This window comes from Colius striatus, unplaced genomic scaffold, assembly GCF_028858725.1.
Source record: "Colius striatus isolate bColStr4 unplaced genomic scaffold, bColStr4.1.hap1 scaffold_48, whole genome shotgun sequence".
In the NCBI taxonomy this organism is placed as follows: domain Eukaryota; kingdom Metazoa; phylum Chordata; class Aves; order Coliiformes; family Coliidae; genus Colius; species Colius striatus.
Genome location: NW_026908529.1, coordinates 562,706 through 584,209, shown reverse-complemented (window position 1 = coordinate 584,209; position 21,504 = coordinate 562,706). Strand labels below are relative to the sequence as shown.

At 47.8% G+C, this 21,504-nt stretch overlaps 1 protein-coding gene across 1 annotated transcript in view; it reads right to left on the bottom strand.

Annotated features, from left to right (window-relative positions):
• Nucleotides 1–773: 773 nt before the first annotated feature.
• LOC133629500 (protein lin-28 homolog B-like) overlaps nucleotides 774–21,504 on the bottom strand; it is a 44,143-nt gene continuing 23,412 nt past the window's right edge. The window contains 1 exon segment of the mRNA XM_062020157.1: nucleotides 774–1,131. Within this exon segment, the coding sequence (XP_061876141.1) occupies nucleotides 774–1,131 (358 nt within the window).

The window sequence follows — 21,504 nt, the reverse complement described above, 5'->3', positions numbered from 1 at the left end:
CCCTACACAACAGCCATCTCAATTACAGGTACATCCACTTCAATCTTAGCAGAGGTTTTTGAGAAACCAGCACAGAAACTGCACATTCATTGTCCTTTCCAGAGCTCTGAACCCCTTTCACCAGGAAAGGACGGTGGCAGTGGGAGCCGTGCTGGGTCATGGCTCTGCCCAGCACGGGGAGGGGACGAGCTTTGGTACTTTGTGGAGGTGAGAAGGAAAATGAACTGACTGTAAGGGGGATGTCTTAGTATCGTTAGTACCATATGGCAGCTTTAAAATGTGAAAGTATCCTTTGGTTCACAAGAGGAGTAACAGTCTCGATCTCACTTCCACGTGGGGTTTATCGGGTTTGTTTCCCAGTGAGATCTCTTGGTCGTTTTTCAAACACGTTTGGAAAAAAAGGGTTCTGGGGAGGAGTTTGGGAATGTTTGTGGATACTGTGCCTATTGCTTCACAGTAATGTCTTGGGGGAGTCGATCTGATGGGGAAAGAACAATTACGCTCCTAGATACGTAACACACCCACACACACACGCGTGCACACTCACACACACACACACACACACAGAGGAGGCAGAACGCAGCGCACCCTGCTCACGTGAAACTCTGCTTGGAGTGATTTGTCTATTAAAGAAAAAAAATATATATTCACAGTTCCTCAACAGTAGTTAAAATTCCAGGTCAGCTACTGATAATGAAAAATATTTCCCCTGTACTTGCATGAGGTAGACATCCCGAGAGGATAAAGGAAACGAAAAGTTACGACAAATACTTCTAAATTTTTCTCTTTTTCTGCACAGAAGGCCCCTTTCTGCTGGGTTCCTTGGGCGATGCCGACAGCTTGCTCGACGAAGCCTCCTGCAGTGACCGGCCCGAGCGCTCCGAGACCTCCAGCCTGCCTTTCTGAGAGTGCGGTGGAGACAAGTAGCCGTGCGCTCCTCCCCCTTCTCTCGGGAACGCGGACGTGGAAGGCTGCGGCTCAGCTTCGTGTCTTCCCTGAGAGCTGGCGGGCTGCTGCGAGACAGTTTTGTGGGGGCAGTTAGCCACCATGTGACAGTAATGGCGCTTCCTTGGCTGCGGAGGTAGACTACATTCTTTAGCGTGGTGGTTGAGGCCACTGCCTTTGTAGCATCTGAAAACAAAGACAGACAGGCAACTGGTTATAAAATACAGCACCACAGAATCACAGCATGGTAGGTGCTGGAAGGGACCTTTAGAGACCATCCAGTCCAACCCCCTGACAAAGCAGGTCCCACCTAGATCAGGTCACACAAGAATGTGTCCAGGTGGGTTTGGGAACCTCCAGAGAAGGAGCCTCCACACCCTCCCTGGGCAGCCTGGGCCAGGGCTCCCTCACCTCAGCACTGACACAGTTTTTGCTTATGTTTCAATGGAACTGTTTGTGTTCCAGCTTCATCCCATCATCCCTTGTCCTGTCAGTGGATACAACAGAAAAAAGTGCTGCCCCAACCTCCTGACATTGAGATATTTGTCAATATTAATGAGATCTCCCCTCAGTCTCCTCTTCTCCAGACTAAACAGCCCCAGGTCCCGCAGCCTTTCCTCATATGAAAGATGCTCCAGTCCCCTGATCATCTTGGTGGCCCTGTGCCGGCCTCTCTCCAGCACTTCCCTGTCCCTCTGGAGCTGGGAGCTGACAGCTCAGGTTTTCTGTGTCAGGAAGGCTCAGAACCAGCAGGCACGGTGTCTGCTGGTGAAACAGCAGCGGCTCCTGCGTCCTTCTTGATGAAGGCCGAGCTACATTTGAGAATCTCTTTCCCAGTCCCTCGGCAGGTGCTCCCTTGCCGCCCCGGCGCCAAAAGCCCACCCGGTGCGTGCGGCCGGGAGCCCGTACCCGGGGCCGCCATCCCAGCTCCCCTCACAGCCGCACGGGCCGCCCCGGCAGAGGGCGACAGCCAGCCAGGCATCCATCCCGCCGCAGCGAGGCACCCAGCGCCGCACGGCCGCGGGGCCACGGCAGCAGGCGAGGCGATCCCAGCGCCGGCCTCTCCTCACACTGAGGCGATCGCCAGCGCCAGCCTCCTCACACTGAGGCGGTTCCCAGCGCCGGCCTCTCCTCACACTGAGGCAATCACCAGCGCCAGCCTCTCCTCACACTGAGGCGATCAGCAGCCTCCTCACACTGAGGCGATCCCAGCGCCAGCCTCCTCATCCTGAGGCAATTCCAGCGCCAGCCTCCTCATCCTGAGGCGATCCCAGTACCAGCCTCCTCATCCTGAGGCGATCCCAGCGCCAGCCTCCTCATCCTGAGGCGATCACCAGCGCCAGCCTCCTCATCCTGAGGCAATTCCAGTACCAGCCTCCTCATCCTGAGGCGATCCCAGTACCAGCCTCCTCATCCTGAGGCGATCACCAGCACCAGCCTCCTCATCCTGAGGCAATCACCAGCACCAGCCTCCTCACACTGAGGCGATCGCCAGCGCCAGCCTTGCTCCTCACCCTGTGGCAGCTTCAATTCACCCTTGGATGGCTTCACCTGTATCGAGGCCATAAAGAAGAGACATGCAGAGTGGAGATACTGGCCCCAGATATAACCGTGTTCTAATGGACGTGCTGCTTTCAGCCAGGGAAACCCGAGCATGGTGGTGGAGGGATGCAGTGCCCTGTTACGAGCCAGGCTCTCACCCAGGGCCAGGTCCCCTGCCCCGGCCTCTGCCTCAGCCAAGGCAAGGGTCTGACACAAGCTTTTGCAGTGCTTGTGCTGCAGACGGTTCCTAACGGCACTTAGGTTTCAATTCAGAAGAAAATACATCAAGAGCTGGCAAAGAGTCATAACACAGGGTTGGTTGGTTTTCTCTTGAAAATGTGCAAGTGGTGGTTACTCGGGGTGCTGTCTTCAATGGGACACAGCTGCCCAGGAGCCACTCCAGCCCACACGGGCAAGGCAGGCCTCCTCCCTAGCGCTCAGACATGGCTGAAGTCCACAAACACTCTTCTCTTAGCCTTGTTAGCCAGTCTAACAGTCTTCCAGTTAGAGTCTGGAAGAAACCTCCAGCAATCCCTTATTGAACCCTCTTGCTATGTAACACGCACCAGGAATGCCAGTCCTTGGATTACATTAGTTCTAACCCATGATACCAACAACTAACTACATGCCTTTGGCATGGTGATTCTATGCCAGTGATGTTCAGCACTAAGCTCTCTATGGCTTCTGTTTCTTTGTTTTATTAAAGTCACACTGAAAGCATAGACATGGTACTGGAGAGAACTGAAACAATGATTTCTCTTTTCTAGCTTTCTCTTCACCATCAATGCACTTAAAAGTGGTTGCACAAATATTTAGCCCCGGTGGAATCAACTAAGGATTAAAACAGACCGTAGCTGTAACTAACTGCATGTACAAAACAGTGCACCATCTTCTGTCTCGAGCCCAATGGCAAAACACTTCAAATGCTCAAGATTCCTGGAAAGGAACAGGGCACTGTTTCACCCATTGTTCAGTGGTTGCTGCCAGTCTGTAGAAAATCAAGATGTCTAGTCCAGAATCTACCCACAGAATCTACCTTCCAAAGCGATGCTATTGATAAAACATGCATTGTTCTCAAACAGACTGCAAAATGGACATTGACATTTGCAAATCCACTATAGCAAATGATGCTTCAGCATCTCCCTCTTCAAATCTAACCATCAGCATCTTCAATATTAGCAAGACACTAGTCATCTTGACTTTAAGTAGGCCAACGACGAATAACAATAGCCCAATGGCATCTGCCAGTATTGCAAAACTTGCACACAGTCATTTCCTGTCAGACCTTTATAATCCTTATGGAAAGCATTAATTAAATGTAGCACACATTCCCCATAAATTAGTAAGCAGCAGAAAAACAAACCTTGCCATTCCCTGATAACTGTGATAATGTACTTCAAGTGACCTGCTTCCATTTCTATGTCACGTTGCACTTTGGAGCTTTGTGTGGTTTTTCCAGTGGAATCTGAGGACTCTGCTTCCCTTAGTCTGTCTCCATATACTACAGAATAACCCACGACGAGACACAGAACATAAAGCTTCCCTTGAATCAAGAAGAAAACAACATGTACAAGCCCCATTGTCCTTTAGTATTGATTTCCCTAGCATGGGAAGTAAAAGGACATACTAAATCGGTTGTAAACTGCAGTCGGCCTGATCTAAGACCAAAACATCAAGCTCTTTCCCCTATAACAGAACCCAAAAGTGGGAAGTTATTGAACAGTGTCTGAGTTCTTTCTGATATTTTCAGAGCAGCGATCCCCCGCCTCCCAGTGGCATTCAGTCCTCTCAACTACCCTTCAGCTTCCCCATCCACCTTCTGGATAAAACAGTAAGAAAGTAAAGCTTGCAGTCAGATACACAACAACAGCAAAAGCCCTTATGTGATTTACTTTCTCCCCCTCCAACACCCATGTCTGAGAAATCCCAAATGTGGTATTTATTATAGTCTAGGTTCCATTGTGCCCTGCTCTAGGTGGTGCTGCTCTGGCAGGGGGGTTGCAATGGATTAGTTCTCCAGGTCCCTTCCAGCCCTTGAGATTCTGATTCTGTGGATGTTTATTTGTTACCAACCAAATCCAGGGTGTGTCTGAAGTGTTTCCTGGCAGGTCCACATGCCAGTCAAGGGTGTGCCTAGAGTCAGTGTTGTTTACCATCTCTATATTCATTACTCATCAATGACTCCTACCAAGAAAACAGGCACACCCCTGGATCTTAAATGCATTCTTTCCCAAGGAACCATACCATATGGCATACTCCTCACCCCACTCTCCTTCAGGGATGCTATTAGCCCTTTGATCCACAGTGCTGCAGCTCTTGGGTCCCCCCTGCTACATGTGCTCCTGTTACAACAGCCACAAAACCCGACAGCACCTGATATGTGTACACAAGCTCACACATCCATATCTCCAGGCACATAAAATATACACAATGTATGAGCTGGCTCTTGCTAACAACACTCTCATTTTGGCATGTTCTTCGAATGCCTAAATTAGTGCAACCATAACAAGTATTTCTTCACCTCAGAAGCACGGTGGAAATTCACTTAAACACGACAGAAGAGTCCAGATGTTAATCACCTGGTGAGATGATGAAACCACAAAAAGCCCTTAAAAGTGAAGTTACAGTAGAAGCAGCCCTAACAACAACCACAGCAACGAAAAGCAAGAAAGATTTGTTAACACAGGACTGTCTTTCTCACAGTAGGCTCCCACAGTTTACAAGGTTGCTTCAGGCCCACAAAACAATGCAACAAACACAGAGATGGCAATTATCCTAATGGGGAATCCTTTCTTCAGTAGAGCACTGACAGGAAGGAGAACCAGGGCGGTTTTATGATAGAAAAAAGATGAACGTTTGAATCAAGGAACAGCTCGAGGAATTGTCGGGCACTGTACTTCAGTCTTTCCAGGAAAACAGCAATGTTAACACCCATTAAAGAAGAAAGAAGAGAGCGTGCAGCAAGGTTAAAAAACACTTGTAAATCCTCCTTTGACACGGATCTGTGCTTGCACAGAACTACACAGGGAAGGTGAACAAGCAAAAAGTGCACAGGTTCCAACAGAACCCATGCTGTATTGATTGCAATAAACTCATGACTGCAGTGCACTACAAGTACTCAATTTCACAGCCAAACGCAGACCCACTCTTCTAGTTGTCAGGTTGTTTTCCTTGCCCCAGTAGTCACAGAATCACAGAACCTTAAGGGCTCGAAGAGACCTCGAAAGAACATCCAGTCCAAGCCCCCTTAGGGTACACATCCTAGCCCTAGCCCTCCTCAAAGGGCAATACTCCTGCCTTGAAGACGTTCACCACAGCAGCAGCTCCACTGAGCTAAGCAGTAAGGAGGGTGAGCACAACTGCTGGCCTCTTCATGCTGCTTTATGACAATCCAATATATATGACAAGTAGAGAATCGTCTCTTTTTTTCTGTTGTATCCAGTGACAGGACAAGGGGTGATGGGATGAAGCTGGAACACAAAAAGTTCCATTGAAACATAAGGAAAAAGTAAGTCACTGTATAAGTGAGGGAGCCCTGGCCCAAGCTGCCCAGGGAGGGTGTGGAGGCTCCTTCTCTGGAGGTCTTCAAAACCCGCCTGGACACGTTCCTGTGCGACCTGATCTAGGAGGGACTTGCTTGGGCAGGGAGGTTGGACTGGATGAAGTCTAAAGGTCCCTTCCAATCCTACCAGTCTGTGATTTCATGGCTTATGTGGCTCTGCGCTATTATCTGTTGAGAGAAAAAGCTTTAAGATCACCCTGATGACTGACTTTTTCTTGGGGAAGGGTTAACATCGAACAGGGACAGCAAAAGGAAGAAAAGAGAAAAATTATCTCAGGAGACTGAGATAATTCTTCAGGACATTCCCCATACCAACTCCTTTTTTTGTTTTTCCCTTTTGAATGCTATCAGACAAACAAACAGCTCCATTGAGCTACCTCAATGCTTTGGAAGACGCCATGGTATTGGCACGTGGCACAGGGGTGTTTTTACAATACACTAAATGCCAACTGAGCAGTTGAAGCAGAGAGGAGATGTTTAAAGCTGGACATAAATGTGCTGTCCTTTTCAGTAATAACATTCATAACACATCTAAGGAAAGGCCAGTTCTTGCAGAATTAACACACAACAGATTGCCTGAACTACCCTGTCTTGCTGTAAAGGGCAGGTAAACTGTCCATGGCCTAGCAGAAATAGGCATCTTAGACAAAGCTGTTTTGCTCTTCGAAGGCTTCAGTGACTCGTCTTGAAAATGGTGCTGTGAGACAGTGCAAGAGGACACGGGTGGGCATGAACACTTAGGGGAGCTCAGAGAGGCATGTGCCTGCTCAGGCAGCAGCTGGGATGAGTGAGACGTACCTTCAACACCAGCTGCAGGACCAAAAGAGTCTCCTGGGCTGCCATGGACCTGCTGATTTCTAATTGTCCTCCAGTCAAATACATTTTAATGGATCACTTCAATACTCCAGTCACCAAACCCTGCATACCAAATCAGTCCCAGCAGCACTCTCACAGCAGATTGCTGCTAAATGGGCACCACGACTATGTTACTGCATGAAACAACGACCAACCACTTCACACAGGTATAATACAACACTCCTTGCCGAGAAAGCCTACACATGAAAAATCAGCTGGAGTGGTTTCTGACACAGGGCCTTACCTTTACCTTCTGAAACAGCACGTGCTGGCTTCAGCCTTTAAGAGCAAGAAATGCTGAAACTAACTATAAGGTTGCAATTGCTGCAATTTAAAAAACAGCCAGTGGCTGGAAAATAAACTGGCTTGGCTGGCTGACAGGGTGACAAGCAGCAGCAGCAGGGCAGGAGGCAGCCGGGACCCGCACACACCCCGAGGAGTGGCCAGTGCCTGCCAGCAGCCCTGTGCTGGGCACCAGCTCCTCTGGCATTTCCCTCCTTCCTCTGACAGTCCCTGCAGAAATAGAGCTGGCCTGTTTTTCTTTAGAGGCCCGAGGACACCCAAGGGAGCCTCACCATGGAGTGCAGCCCCACTCCCTGCACCCAGCTGGGCTGGGGGGCACAGCTTTCTGTTTTTAAAGGATGAAAAACTCACTGGTGAGTCACAGACTCACATGCAAGATGTGCTGAAGATCCATCCTCCTCAACATCCACCTTCCTGAAGATCCACTCTCCACCCGGCCTGAGCCTTCTGAGAGGGAGATGGCTGGAACGTTTGTGTTCACGTGGCTACTGCTGGGCTTTGTGCTATTTTGTTCACCAGCCTTTAACACTTCAGCTGTAGCTGAATGCAGGAGAGAACACAGGGAACTTTGAAAACACTCTGATGAGGTATTAGCACCCAAGGTGCTGAATCCTGAAATAACACTGACAGAAAATTCATTTGAGGTCAAGTGAAATCTCCTTGTTATAATAAATCAGAGGCTGGAGCATTTAGCAGCTTCATCAGAGTATCTGTGGTGTGTCCAGCATGCAGAGTCACAGCGAGTCAGAACACCTCAGCTACCAATCCATGACAAAAAACCACCACCAAACAGACACATTTTACAGCTGTGACTATTTCTTGCTGAGTGTGTTGGGAAATGGTGTGGGGCCAGTGGTGTAATTATTTAAGTGGCCTGGAAATTAAAACCTCTATTAAAAATCAGCATTGTTCACCAGTTAAGGAAAGATGAGAAATCAAGAAGGCTTACAGGGTCGATACAGCTGCTGCTGGTATGTGAGAAATCCACAAAACAGCAATTCCCTGCAAACACCTCGGAGTGTGGAGCAGAGTGAGAGTGAAGGCTCTGTGGTCACACTCTGTGACGATACACAGCAACGAGACGGTTCTCTAGAGCTGATCAGCAGCGCTTTTGGTACCCTGAGCCAATGGTCTGTCAAACCTTGACAAAGTGCTGTCCCTTGCTTTTTATAACATCATTTTAATACCAAAACACACCTCCAGCCCAAAGTCTGTCCATCTCCAAGGTGTCACCACTCCTGAGCCTGCGCCCTGACTTGTTTGGAAGCTCCACCTTTAAATGCGAGGCCAGAGAATTTTGCACCAATCTGAATAAACACATTGATGACTAAAGTCACTCAAACTCCACCCTGAAGGTAAAGAGAGGTATGGCAATGGCTGGAGAAAGGAGGGTGTTGAGGGAAGACACCTTTGTGAACAAGTCAGGGCAGCTCCCTCGCACACTGCCTGCGAGTGCCAGGATCAGCCGAGGGAACAAGCCTCTCCTCCTCCCGCCTCGGGACGCCTTTGGGTGAGACTCACACTACGCGCTTCTGCGGGAAACTTCGGAACCTCCAGAGAGAGTTACTCTTGAACTTTTGGTAGCAAGGCTGTATTTTGTAACGTCACGTGCTCTACCACTTATATACATACTTTCTTGCAGGTGCCTTTCCCTTTTCCCGCCCTGCAGACAGTCCCTGTCCCCGGCAATCCATGAGAACTGTGTATCTGCTGCATGAATCAAACTGCACTGCCCAGCCGCACCAAGCCTTGCACCTCAGTAAAGAGACTTAGAATGCAAGGGGGGTTATCTTCTGCCAGACCACTCTGTGCCCTTTTCATGCAACAGTAACTTGCGTCACGGACGGGACTGCCATGGGCAAACTGCTGCAAAAATACGGCTGTGCCCCTTCCCCAGCTGGGAAGGAGCAGGCCCCGAAAGTTTGGAAGGATGAGGAGAGAGTGATGTGCAGAGGCGACATGCTGGGAAAGTTAATTGCAGGCTGTTGTTCCTCAGCAGTTTGAGGATTTCCTGGGCTTTACTAGCTTTTTGAGATTAACCAAGGAAAAAATCACCTCCCAAATAAAGAAAGATAAGACAAAAGAAGAATACTCATTGATCCATTGCTCTTCCAACACGTGACAATGTGCCACAGCTCGGAGACTTTCAGCTCAGTGAGAACAACAAGGTCCCTCCATTTGTTTTAAGCACGTTGCAGATAGCCCCAGCACACTGACCCCAGCCCACCCGCTGCAAAGCTTCCAATAACACAGGGTCGGCAAATTGATGATGTCTGCTCTTGTTACAAATAAATACACAGAAATGTTCCCCTGTAAACTCATCGGATCGACTGCTTCTCTGTGGTGGGCTCTAAATCAATCTCTTTTCCCTGCTGTATCACAGGAGTCGTATCAATGGTTTACGGTCTTTTGTTGCTTAGGTTTCCCCTGCCCCCCAACAAAGCAGCTGACAGCAGCGTGGGGCATTTGCCTGACACACCAGGCCCGTTGGGATACGACTCATCTGAAGTTTGTGAGAAAACAGGCTCGTTTAAAATCCACTAACACAACTTTACTGCAAAGTGGAGTTGTTTGGGGTGGTTTTCTGAGAGCCTGGAACAACAGTGGAACAGAAAGGTGGTTCAGCATACACCACACACAGTCTTCTTCTCCATGGCAATGGAAAGGGCTACACCGGCAGCACTTCCTTCGAAAACCACCCCAACAATGCCGCTCCCATTCTTCCCCCCTTTCCATCACACCTTATCTCGGCTGCCCACCCAGCCCCCTTTACAGGCAAAATCGTTTCTCAGGTGCTCACACAGAGACCCTCATGGAACGCGTCCCGCTGTAGGAATGCTTTGGATGGACTCTCATTTCTTACAACAAAAGGGTTTTCTTTACATTGAGAGTCACCAGCTCCCGAAACAGCAATTCACAGAGCCCGTGTCTTTCCTCTGAGTAACACGAAAGACATTTTTGCTCCAACAGTATCAATGCAGCACGGAAAGGATGTGTGCATTTCAACAGCTCTAACCTGCCTAGATAGAGTAGATGGAAGATTAGTGTGGGTTTAACTAAGTTATGCTTTAAACAGTCACAGAGCAGGCATTTCAAACACAAAACGTTGGACCGTGGCTTCAAAGCAGATGACCGCTGTTCACCTTTTAGCATGGTGAAACCACACCAGCAAATATTCTCACCCACACACTTCCCGTCTAAGGCTCAGCTTCTGTGAGAATAACACAAGCAAATGGATTTAAAACCCAAACAGTTCTGCATGAGGTGCTTTCTGAAGCCAGTAAGTGTTTTCCATGGCTCACGTTGGTGGAAAGGCTGCTGTGAAGACATGCTCCGGGCATGGCTGCAGTGTGCACCCACATTGGCAGCCCCCTGCCCGAGGCAGCTGGGGGCACAGCCAAGGGCACCTGGGCTGGCTCCCCTTGAAAGCGCTCCTCCCTGCCACTGTTTACACAAACAGTAACACCAAAAGCCTTCACACAGGCAGCTCGAGACTCCTGGCCACGCTGGATAAGGATGCACACTGCATAAAATGGGCTCAACTGTTTCTGGGTCAGCGAAGTGCTGTGCATGAGCTAAGAGCCGTGCCTCGCCTTATCTGCCTCAGCAGAGTGGGTTCCAGGGTTTCCACATCAGCTAATCCGCAGATGAGACACCAGGATAGGGGGTAACTGGGAATCAGCAGTTCAAAATCGACATTTCCCTTTTGTTCCTTATTTTATCACTAACGTGAGCGGCTGCTACAAGTCGCAGCAACTCCTCACAACGGCAGGAAGCAGCAAATGGCACCCTGGCAGGAGGCTGCAGCACTGAAGCAAGTAGCGGTAGAGGAGGAGGAAGAGGAAAGCTGCTCTGGAAGCTGATAACCTCTTCGCCTTCCCCAAATTCCAGTTTAGCGTCACAGGACTTGAGGTATCCCTTACAGATCATTACCACCCATCCAGTGCCAGGAGCATGGACTGACTCAGACCTTAGCCTAGGAATGGACTCTGCTGTTACACTGCAGAGACAAGTGACTGGCGTGAATCCAGGCTTCCGGAGTGCTGAGCATTGCAGACCTCGACCAGCAGCTCACCCCTGTTTCATTCACCAGAAACCAAGGGAGGGTTCCTGCCTGACGCACTCCCCATGAGGAGCCCACACCAGCTCTCTCCATAGGGGCTCCTTCCAGAGCTCACTGGCTGATACATTAAGTCGTGTCACATAAAACACAGGCAGGGCTTCCTTTCCTTTCCTTCCATGAACTGTGTTTGTTCACCAAACGCAGTGGCTGGTTTCCCCTGAAACAGCACCTATAAGCTCACACCTTCAATACCTGCAAGAACAATGATGCCACTTAAACAGGCACATCTTACTGCTAAGGGAGCCCTGTATCCCTCTGATGGAAGCAGTCGGGTCCTAACTCACGTCTCCAGACTCCAGACAAACAAAATGTGTGAAAGACAAGAACAACTCAGATAAGGGCACCCCAGTGTAAGGCAACGGCAGATTACAAGGCACTGGCCAAGGTAAAACACACTGGCTCTGCCCAGCAACACAGCACAGCCAGCTATCTGTACTTTTGATCACAAGTTCATACCCAAGCCACAACTTCAATCATGGAAGCCCTAAATTTACTGTTTTGACAGCATTCACAAGCTGTAAAAGTGATTAATGCCAGCGACGTGTCTGTGCCTTAGCAACTCATCTGTACCTGAAGCCAAACCACCTTCCAGGGACCCAGCAGCACGCACTGTGCAAGGCAGGGAAACTGCACCTTAAGGCTGGAGCTGCACAGAGGCAGAAGAGGCAGCACATCTTTAATGCGAGCTTTGAAGTTGCTAGTGATGAATCCGACCTCGGCCTGGGGTGGAAGAAGTCACAAATGTCTCTGCAGTCACTTGCACACAGCATGCACAAGTCAAACGAATTCCTGCAGGGGTAAGGGTTAGGAGTTCCTCCATTTGGGAAGGGGGTGGGGGGAAAATCCTGACTCCTGGCAAAATAAAGGATTATTCAGTCATGCTGGTAGCCAGTCTGCTCTCCTCCAATCCCTTGCTCTGAGGGAAGGTTAAAAGACAAGGAGAAGTGACTGGGATAGGCTATAGTGGCTAGGAACGGAACATAAAATCACAGGATGGTTTGGGTTGGAAGGGACCTTAGAAGATCATCTAGTTCCAACCCCCTGCCATGGGCAGGGGCACTTCCCACCAGCCCAGGTTGCTCTAAGCCTTGTCCAACCTGGCCTTGAACACTGCCAGGGATGGGGCAACCACAGCGTCTCTGGGCAGCCTGTGCCAGGGCCTCACCACCCTCACAGGAGAGAACTTCTTTCTTGCATCCAACCTAAATCTCCCCAGTGTCAGTCCTGTCACTACAGACCATTTTACACAGTTCCTCCCTGTCAAATCCATAGGATTTCACTAACCTCGACTGAAACCCAGTTTCTTCCCGTTGGAGTGATTATTGGCCACACTTCTACGTGGTTATGAAGACAAATCTTACTATTTATCAAGCAGTTAATTATCCCAGCCATAGATCTTCCACAGGGAAACCTGAGCTACTCCCGAGGGGTGCACAGAGGTGGCACAACCCTCAGGCTGTGCAGTCAGCACACCGTACAGTTTGACAGATTAATGGTATGGCGGCACCAAAGCATTTCAAATAGGTAGGATTTGCTTTTCTCATCCCGTTTTCTTTCCCTGACCAGGAAAATCCCAAGCTGCAGCCCTGCTAGAAGCACAGACCATCGTTCTTGAGGGGCACCGGTGTGCAGTGGGATCTGGTAGATCCCACCAGTGGGATCTGACAGACGAAGGCTGAATAGAAAAGGCCTTGCCCGGGACAGCCCCCAAACCCTCTGCAAGGTCTTGCCTATGCCTACTTACACCTCTGGCCTCTTGAAGGGGAAATCCAGCTCCCTGCTGGGTTTTGTGCTCCTGCAGCACACCCCAGTCAGCTCAGCTCAGCCCACACCAGCTGCCACAGCATAGCACAGGCTCGCATGGCTCCCACCACGCCGTGCTGCAGAGCTGTGCTGGCCTGGCTTGGGCTGTGGGGAACAGCTCTGCCACACCAAGCAGACACCACAACATCCCTCACGCCGAGCTGCCCCTAGGGTTCTGTACTCCATATAGACACAGCCCTCTTCCCCCACTCCCCCCCCAGCCCTTTGCTCCAACACCTTGGGGTTTGGGCAGGATTAGTTCCTCTTAGTTACACTCCCTGAACTCTCTCTGCGCCATGAGATCAGCACCAGCAGCCCTGCAGGGAGAGGACCACAATGCTGGCTGTGGGTGCAGAGAGGGCACAGCACCCATTTCTGCCAGAGTCATGGTTCCCCTATGGGAAAAGTAACAAGGACGGATCCAACCTGCTACTGCTTGTCCAGTAACCCGGGAGATCCATGTTTCTGCTGCTTGTACAGCACAGTGCAGAAAAGGCAACCAAAACCTGGTTTGCTTTGTACTTAAAACCAGTGCAGAATCACTTTGTGAAACTCATGGTCTTTTCAACTCCACAGTGACTCTCTACCAAGGAGAAAAAAAGGCATCACTTGTCAGACACAAATAAAATGACAACCAGTTGGACTGTGAAGCACAACTGTCCGAGGCTTTGGCTGAAGAGTTTTGGCAAGCCTTGGCTAGGTGCAGTTAAACACTAGCTGTGTGTCCCCAGGGGTGTGAAGAAGAGTCCAAAGACCTGCCTATGTATAAACAGACACAAGCACGAGATACAGAATCAGCTGGGAGTTTATGCTCTTGATATCTCAGCATATATGGCTGACAAACATACACAAAGGGGGAAAAACCATCTCAGGATGTTCAGTGCCTACATTAAGGACACCCTAAATGTACACATTGACTGCACGTTTGAAAACACCATTATTGATGGAGGAAATGACAAAAAAGTGATTGCCTACACAGATCCTTAATAATTGTCACATGTATAGTTTTCACACGTGGAAAGGTGTCTCTTCCGAGATAACACCGTCTTTGAAACCAGTTGTGCAGATGAAAGGTTAAGTCCTCATTCTTCTAAAAGCATATACTAACGAATTTTGAGCTAAGGCAAGAACAAACAGGCAGCGCCATGTTTTCTTGTAAATCAATTTATAACCTAGGAAAGCACATTCCTCGGTGACAAGTTTGCATTGGGAAGGAATTCACACTTACAGCTGTAACGAAAAGAAGTGCTTGCAGAAGTTTTTAAGCATCGCAGTCAAGAGATTTTGATCCGACAACGTTTTTCTCCTCACGTCCTGAGAGCACCTGTATTCTCCAGTGAGAGCAAAGGGTCCCCAGAAGATCACAAGCAAGATTCGGGTTACAAAAAGCAACAGAAAGTGTTGTGGGAGAAACAGAGTGAATTAAGCGCATACAGACTGTACTATCAGATCCTACATTACTGCGCTGAAAACGGTTGCACAAATGCATCTAGTATACAAAGCACAGAGTGTATTTATGCTGAACAGGCATCGTGATCCTCCAACACCAAGAAAATTCGTCTGTGTTAATGTCCTCAAGTAATATAAATTGCTTGCGTCAACAAACACAGAACAATTAGCTTGTTACCCTTAAACCGAGTTTAAAATAAGCAAATTGTTTGATGACTTTGATGTTTTCCACCCAAAATGTGCTGGCTAATTTTTCCATTCCAGTTCCCATTCCAATCTTTTAACTGCCTTAATCTCCTGCCCTCAGATGTTGACCTCCTAAGAACAGAGGTCATAGGTTAGCACAGACAGACCTGAAAAGATCTGGACTATCAATTCATGCCTGAAAGATTTCTCTTCCACAAAAGAACGACTAAAAAAGCAAATTCCAAAATCCAGCTCCACAGGCTGTGTAAAATAGAAACTTGTTGATGTGTTACTTTCAGAAATATTCTTAGAAGGTTGTATCTGAACAATATGAATTGATTTCTGCAGGACACAAAACTGACTAAAACCAGTGGCATCGACACGATGACCGAACCTCAAAGCTAAAACAGGAAAGCTCTAGACATGAGAGGATGAAGAGTGAGCATCTTTAACCGCAGACGTGTGAGTGTTTTAAATGTTTCTAATCTCTATGTCTCAAAAGAGTATTTTTCCCAAGTCAGGCATTTTTAAACACCATTTTTGTTTTCCTGTAAGCGTGCAAGTCTGAGCTCAGCTAACCTGGAAAATGAGGCAGCACCAGTTTATACAGACTTTACTGATTGTTAGTGAGACTACCACCTCGTTTTCCTGCCATCATCAGCCATACAGCAGATTCCTTGCTGCTTGTCTGATCAATGAACACTAAGCTCTCGTTAAAAAAACCTACCAGATGTTTCTTTTCTAAAGCATAAATGAAATGTATAGATTGTAAAAGTGAGTTAGAAATACAGAGAAACAACAAGAACAAAATGTTAGAGAGAATAACTTCTGAGCTCCAGGTAAAATGTGCACAATGTATGTAAGTACAAACATCCTAAAAGTGGAGTAACAATACCCCCACAGTTAACAACATAAAGTCGCGTTGAACTGTTTAACAAAGCAAGTTAGAACGCTCTGTGGAGTCTCTTTTTTTGACTTAGGAAACTGAAGTGCTCAGCACACTTGAAGTGATTATTAAAAGGAGATGTGGGCATGTTACGATGTGAGCAGCAAACCAGGGTTCCCCAAAAATAAGTCAAAGCACAACTGCATGGAAAGATACGCCCCATCAGCAGGAAATTAAACGTTTCTCATACACTCACTGGAACGTTTCACAACAAACAACTTGGGAAAAGGGGTATAAAGAAAACGAAACCTTTAAAAAGGTAAAGAGCCAGGCTTACATCTGAGCTACACACAGTTTCTAATCCTGTTGCCAACTAGGGAGGATTCCCTCCTGTTAATGGAAGAAGTAACACTGGGTAACTACAGAACAACTCATCTCAGGATGCACAGACTGAAACACTCTATTGTGTTGTTTCACATCATCAGTTCAGCACAGCAAAAATGCAGAGGTGCTAATTTTAAACATCAGCAAATCTGGAACTGAATCTGAAACACTGAACCATCTCAGCTTTTCTTGTCTGTCAAAAGATAAGGCATTTCTCACTAAAGAAATAAAAGCATTCTGGCTGATGCAAAGGCTGTTGTAACCTTCCCTGCAGACAATGGAATAAGAGCAGTCTGTAGTTTGCTATTGTTTTCAGAGCTGTCTGAAGTAAATTGCATGCTTCGCATTTAAAATGTCCAACAGCTAAAAGAGTAAAAACTCCAAGTAACTTCTAGGCTACAGAAAGCTATTCAGCACAAGACCAGCACAATTTAGACCTGGTTTTGTCCTTTCAGCTATTCATTGTAAAAACACTAGTGCCAGGAGACTCAACACCAACATGGTTATAAATGAATGGAGATCAAAGGAAAGAAATTGTTTGGCTCACTCCCATATTTCATAGTGACCCTTCACAACTCCTTCCTCTTCACCTGTTCCCCTGGTCTGTTACTGAGCAAACCCAGGTCCCTCTGCTCCATCAGTGACGCTGGCCTCGGCTCCCTGTTTCTCCAGCTTGGCCGTGACCACCTTTGTTCTCTCTTGCACACGTATGTGCAACTTCTCCTGTGAAATCAGTCTCTTCATCCTCATCTTACAGTGTCCCAGCACAGCTTAAAGGACAAACATGTCCAAATCCCCAAGCCCAGCTGCTTGTAGGAGGAGGTTTCAGGCTAATTTCTACTCATTACTTACAAACTCAGCACTCAAAAGACAAGGAAATAGTCTGCACTGTAGTAACAGCCTGTGAACCAACACATGAGTTCTCCTCTATGGCATTTTATCTCTTGCTGCACAGAATAGAAGACAGTTATTGTATATTTCTTCAACTTACTCAATTCAGTGCTCGGGCCCCCAGCTAAACCCCGAGCACAACACAGCAGTACTGACTTTGAGGCTCTCACTACAATCTTGTCATGCATGGCCCACGTTCATTACTTTGCACGGGCTCTATGAAATGGTGTGGTTTCACTGGCCCCAATGAAATGCACAAGACTCTAGAGCAGCAGGAAAATAAACCAAAAGTCAAAATAATCTTCCAGAGGAGCCTTATTCTAGGTGCCCAGTTTGAAACAGTAAAGTCCACAGAGCACTGTAGTGTTTTATAGGATCTGATACGTTTAGGGCAAAGCTCAAACTGAGCAACTGTTACATTTGGGAGCATGTGGCTGTTCTGCAAAACAAACTCCAGATGTATCACGTGTGTCTCCCAGTAAACAAGGAACACACAGTAAGCTCACTCCTGCAGAAAGCCCCATTTCAGACCAACCACCCCAGATCCACTGGCTGATCCCCAGCCTTCCCAGGGCTGTCAGGCAGGAGCTGACATCCCACCTCTTCAGCTCCTCCTGCATTAGCTCTTGCAGAGGAAACTGTGTTTCGACCCCTGTTTGTGCCCTGGGGGGATTCAGGCTTTTCTTCCCTCCTTGAAGACTGCCTTAACTAACAGCTTCTGAGGTGATCCTTTGGAGCCTGGGGAAAACCAGGTGGTTCTCCTATTGACACCATTTTCAGTGCTCTGTTCTCCCCTCCCCAAGTCCCTCCCTTCCCTCTCCTTAATTTCCCCTCTGTTTGTGTTTTTCTGTATTCCTGCTCCATCCTAATCTTCTCTCTATCCGTTGTCCTTCCTGTGACTCTGCCAGTGGGATCAGGGACATCACAGGAGCATTTCTATTTCAGCTTCACCGTCTCTTCTCTGAACAGCTTCCCAGAACCAGAGGAAACGACTGCAAAGTCCCACTCAGCCCTGCTACGTCTGGATGGAGGCTGTGCCACTGCTGTGCAGGGCTGACTTAAACTGGTGCTTCCCTCCCCCCCCCCAAATAAACCTACCTTTCCTGAGGCAAATAAGCTCTTAAACCCACGATTTCTTTCAAGACATAGCCTATGTCTTATTACCTGCATCAACAGCAGCCCGTAGGTGTATTCAGGGGGGTGTGCACGGTGGGAAGAGCAGTAGCATGCCTGCACCCCCACCACGGGGATGACTACCTCCATGACACATTCCTCTTACATAATGAGCTTCTTGACAAAATGAGACGCTGAAGTAAACTCACATTTTCCAATGATTCATATTTCAGTAGGTTTGATCTTCAAGTGTCAAGGACAGAAACATGAAGCCGCAGCTAATAAAAGAAACAGCTGGAATGATATTACTGTACAGACTTTACTCATTTGAAGTTAAAGGGCTCCAGAACTTTTATTCCTTCTGAAGAGCTTCACATGCATCAACAGCGATAAATCAGAGAGGCAACGCTGTGGGAATACCTGATTTAGCAGCTATGTTGTAATTCAGTTTTCTCCCACTTTCAAGTTGTTGGGGTCTTTCTCAACAGGCCAAGACGTGTAACAATTGTTCCACCCCCTGGCATCGCCACTATAATCTTTCCTTGGTGTTACATATTTAGCATGTGCTTTGAGGATATTTGTTAGGTGAGGCTGGAGAGCAACATATCAAGGGAAAGTAACGACATGCAACTGTTTTCCTAAAATAAGAGAGGTCTGGGGTTTAGTTATTTACACTGGGTATTGTTTGTAGTAAAACACAGCCCAGACTGCATCTTTTTAACAGTTCATCCTGCAAGTAGTTTTGTTTCCAGTTCACTGAGAGCTGGAGCGAGTCAGGTAAGCATAAAGCAGCACAGCCTGCAGTCAGGGTCAGCACCAATCTAAGAAACCTTTTGAAATAATGCCCTCTCCCTACCCCTTTCAAAGCACAGGCTTCACTGAGCTGGGCCCTGAAAATGTATGTACTTTTCTGTTTATTCTTGCCCACTTGAAAGCAGTGTATTAGCATAGTGGCAAGAAACTAACCAGCAAGGGAAACGTTCACTAAGGTGGCAGATGCCAGTCGGATCAGGTAGTCCTGCAGAGACAGAAATGCTTTTAACATACATGCCACTGAAGTTTTTTATCACCTCTGTCAAACTGACCAAAGTTCTCAGTTCCTTCGTGCTTCTAAATCCCTTCAGATATGGTGAATCGTTACTGGAGACAAGGCTCCAGTGCCATCGCTTCGTGTACCACTACACCACACCTCACCACAGCAAGGGCCTCAATATATATGCCGGTGCTTCATTGTAAGTGAGAGAAGGCTCCTCTCTCGACGACAGAGGGTGAAATACTCCAAAAACACGAGGCCTGAGGAGACATCTGATTAAAGGAAACATTCCGCACTCCAAACCCAGTGTATGTGCTTAAGAAACCCATCTGCTGCGCAGGGACTGTTTTACTCTACATGAGGCTGCGCACAAACGACACCTTCCTACTCCCTTCATCTGTTCCTTGCACGTTTTCAGAATGGCATCTACTCACTCTAGCACTGAATTTGGATTCCTTATTATAAACACTGTGAAAAATGTGTACAGGCATGCAGACAGAAAACAAGGACAACTTTATTCAGGCTCTACTCTGTTCTTAACACAAGCTCGCAGCAAAGAAAATTAGGCTTGGCTGTTGCTTGGTCTTGTTTCAGCACAGAAACCTGCCTTCACCCAAAGCATGTGAAGAGCTCCTTTGGAAGGCACCTCTGATGGGAAGAGGAGTCTTTATTTCAAGTGACCATGTGGTGGATTTGGTAGATTTGAAAACTAAACAGTGTTCTCTGCATTGAAGCTTTGGCATGGGATTTCCTCCGGGTCTTCTGAAAGATAGTCCCTTGCTCCAGCATTCAAGTGCTGATCTCTGGGCCCTGCAGTCTGGCTCCTGACTGTTGGAGCTATGGAAACAGGCAGGAAGACAAATCTATTCTCTCTTGAGGAAAGTAACTCCTAATGCTGTGTGCTGGACCTGGGGAGAGAGTCTGCTGCAGACAGGCGAGGCTTCCCCACTTGTGCTCTCACTCTGGGGCACTATTCTAGTGCAGCTCTTCACCTGTCACTTCCAGAAGACTGAAGGTTATCTCCACCCTAGGCTGGAGATGACATCATGCCAAACACTGTATGGTCCATACAGACTGGGTGCTATACACACAGGAAAAACTGTTTCAGTGCTGAGATGAGGGAGCCCTGGCCCAGGCTGCCCAGGGACAGTGTGGAGGCTCCTCTCTGGAGGTTTCCAAACCCACCTGAACACGTTCCTGTGTGACCTGATCTAGGTGAACCTGCTTCTGCAGGGGGGCTGGACTGGATGATCTCTAAAGGTCCCTTCCAACCCTACCACTCTATGACTCAGTGGTAGTTGTTTTGTCTTTCCTCCCTTATGCCCTCTTCCTTTCATCTTTTAGTGGAATAAATGCTTGGTCTTGGAGATCTGATTCTATTCTCATCAGGCTGGATGGACCAAGTCCTGCAAGCACACTGTATGTTTGGTATGCAGGAAGGGCTGAGGCTGCTGAGCTCTTAAACACAGGTGGATGATGCAGATTTTAACAAGGGCTGTCTAATGAATACATGCAGTAACACTTTTCAGAGGCTTCTAACTTAGACTTGGATGGGTTTGCACAAAGAAAAGGAAAGATTAACCCCTTGCCCTAGAGATTCACCTTCAAGCCAGCTTTCAAGCCTCCAATCCACAGCATCTAGCAGCAGCTATTTTTAAGAGCTACCTATTTTTAACCCCTCTTTTGAGCCCTCTGGTTTTGTCCCACTCTTGGAAAAAACTGAGCTGTTGATAAACTTCCCAAAAAGTTGTCAGCCTGAAAAACAGAGCAAATATGTGTCCCTAACTGACTGTATTCCAGCAAAGATATCACGAGTACTGGAGCAGCACAAAGCTCTCAGGCTTCTTGGCTTTTGCCTTTTTTCCCCCTTTGTCCTTAAATCTAGCAACATTTTGCTGCTCCTATTACAAGCAGTTCCCACTAGGTTTGTGGCTTATTGTGGCCAATAACATCATGCAAGAAAGCACATCTCAGACTTGTATTTCTCCCCCTTTCTAGCCTATTGTCTAAGTGTGCAGATTACTCACAGCATCAGTTCTGCACAAATCATCTCCAGTGTCGGTTGAGGATCCGAGAGGAAGCTGCATCCTGCAGCTCAGATACTTAACACATCCCTGAATTGTCTTTTGTGGCTCAAGTGTTGATACTGAAGTAATGCCTGAGCTATACCTCCCTATTTCTTACAGTCTCTCCTTAAATGCACAGTGCTGCTGGAAAGGGGTTAGTAGGCCAGAGGGACCTCATTTCACATGGCAGTTTGCATGGAAGGGAACACAGCTACAGCGGTCTCTGCAGTCCATAAGCCCCTGGAAGGAGGAATGAAACATCCACCAGAATCACTGTGAAGCAAGGAAAAAGCAAACAGCCACAAAAATGCCCTGTGCTTGGAAAATGGGAAAAGCAGGAATGAAATCCAGAAGTAGAAGAAT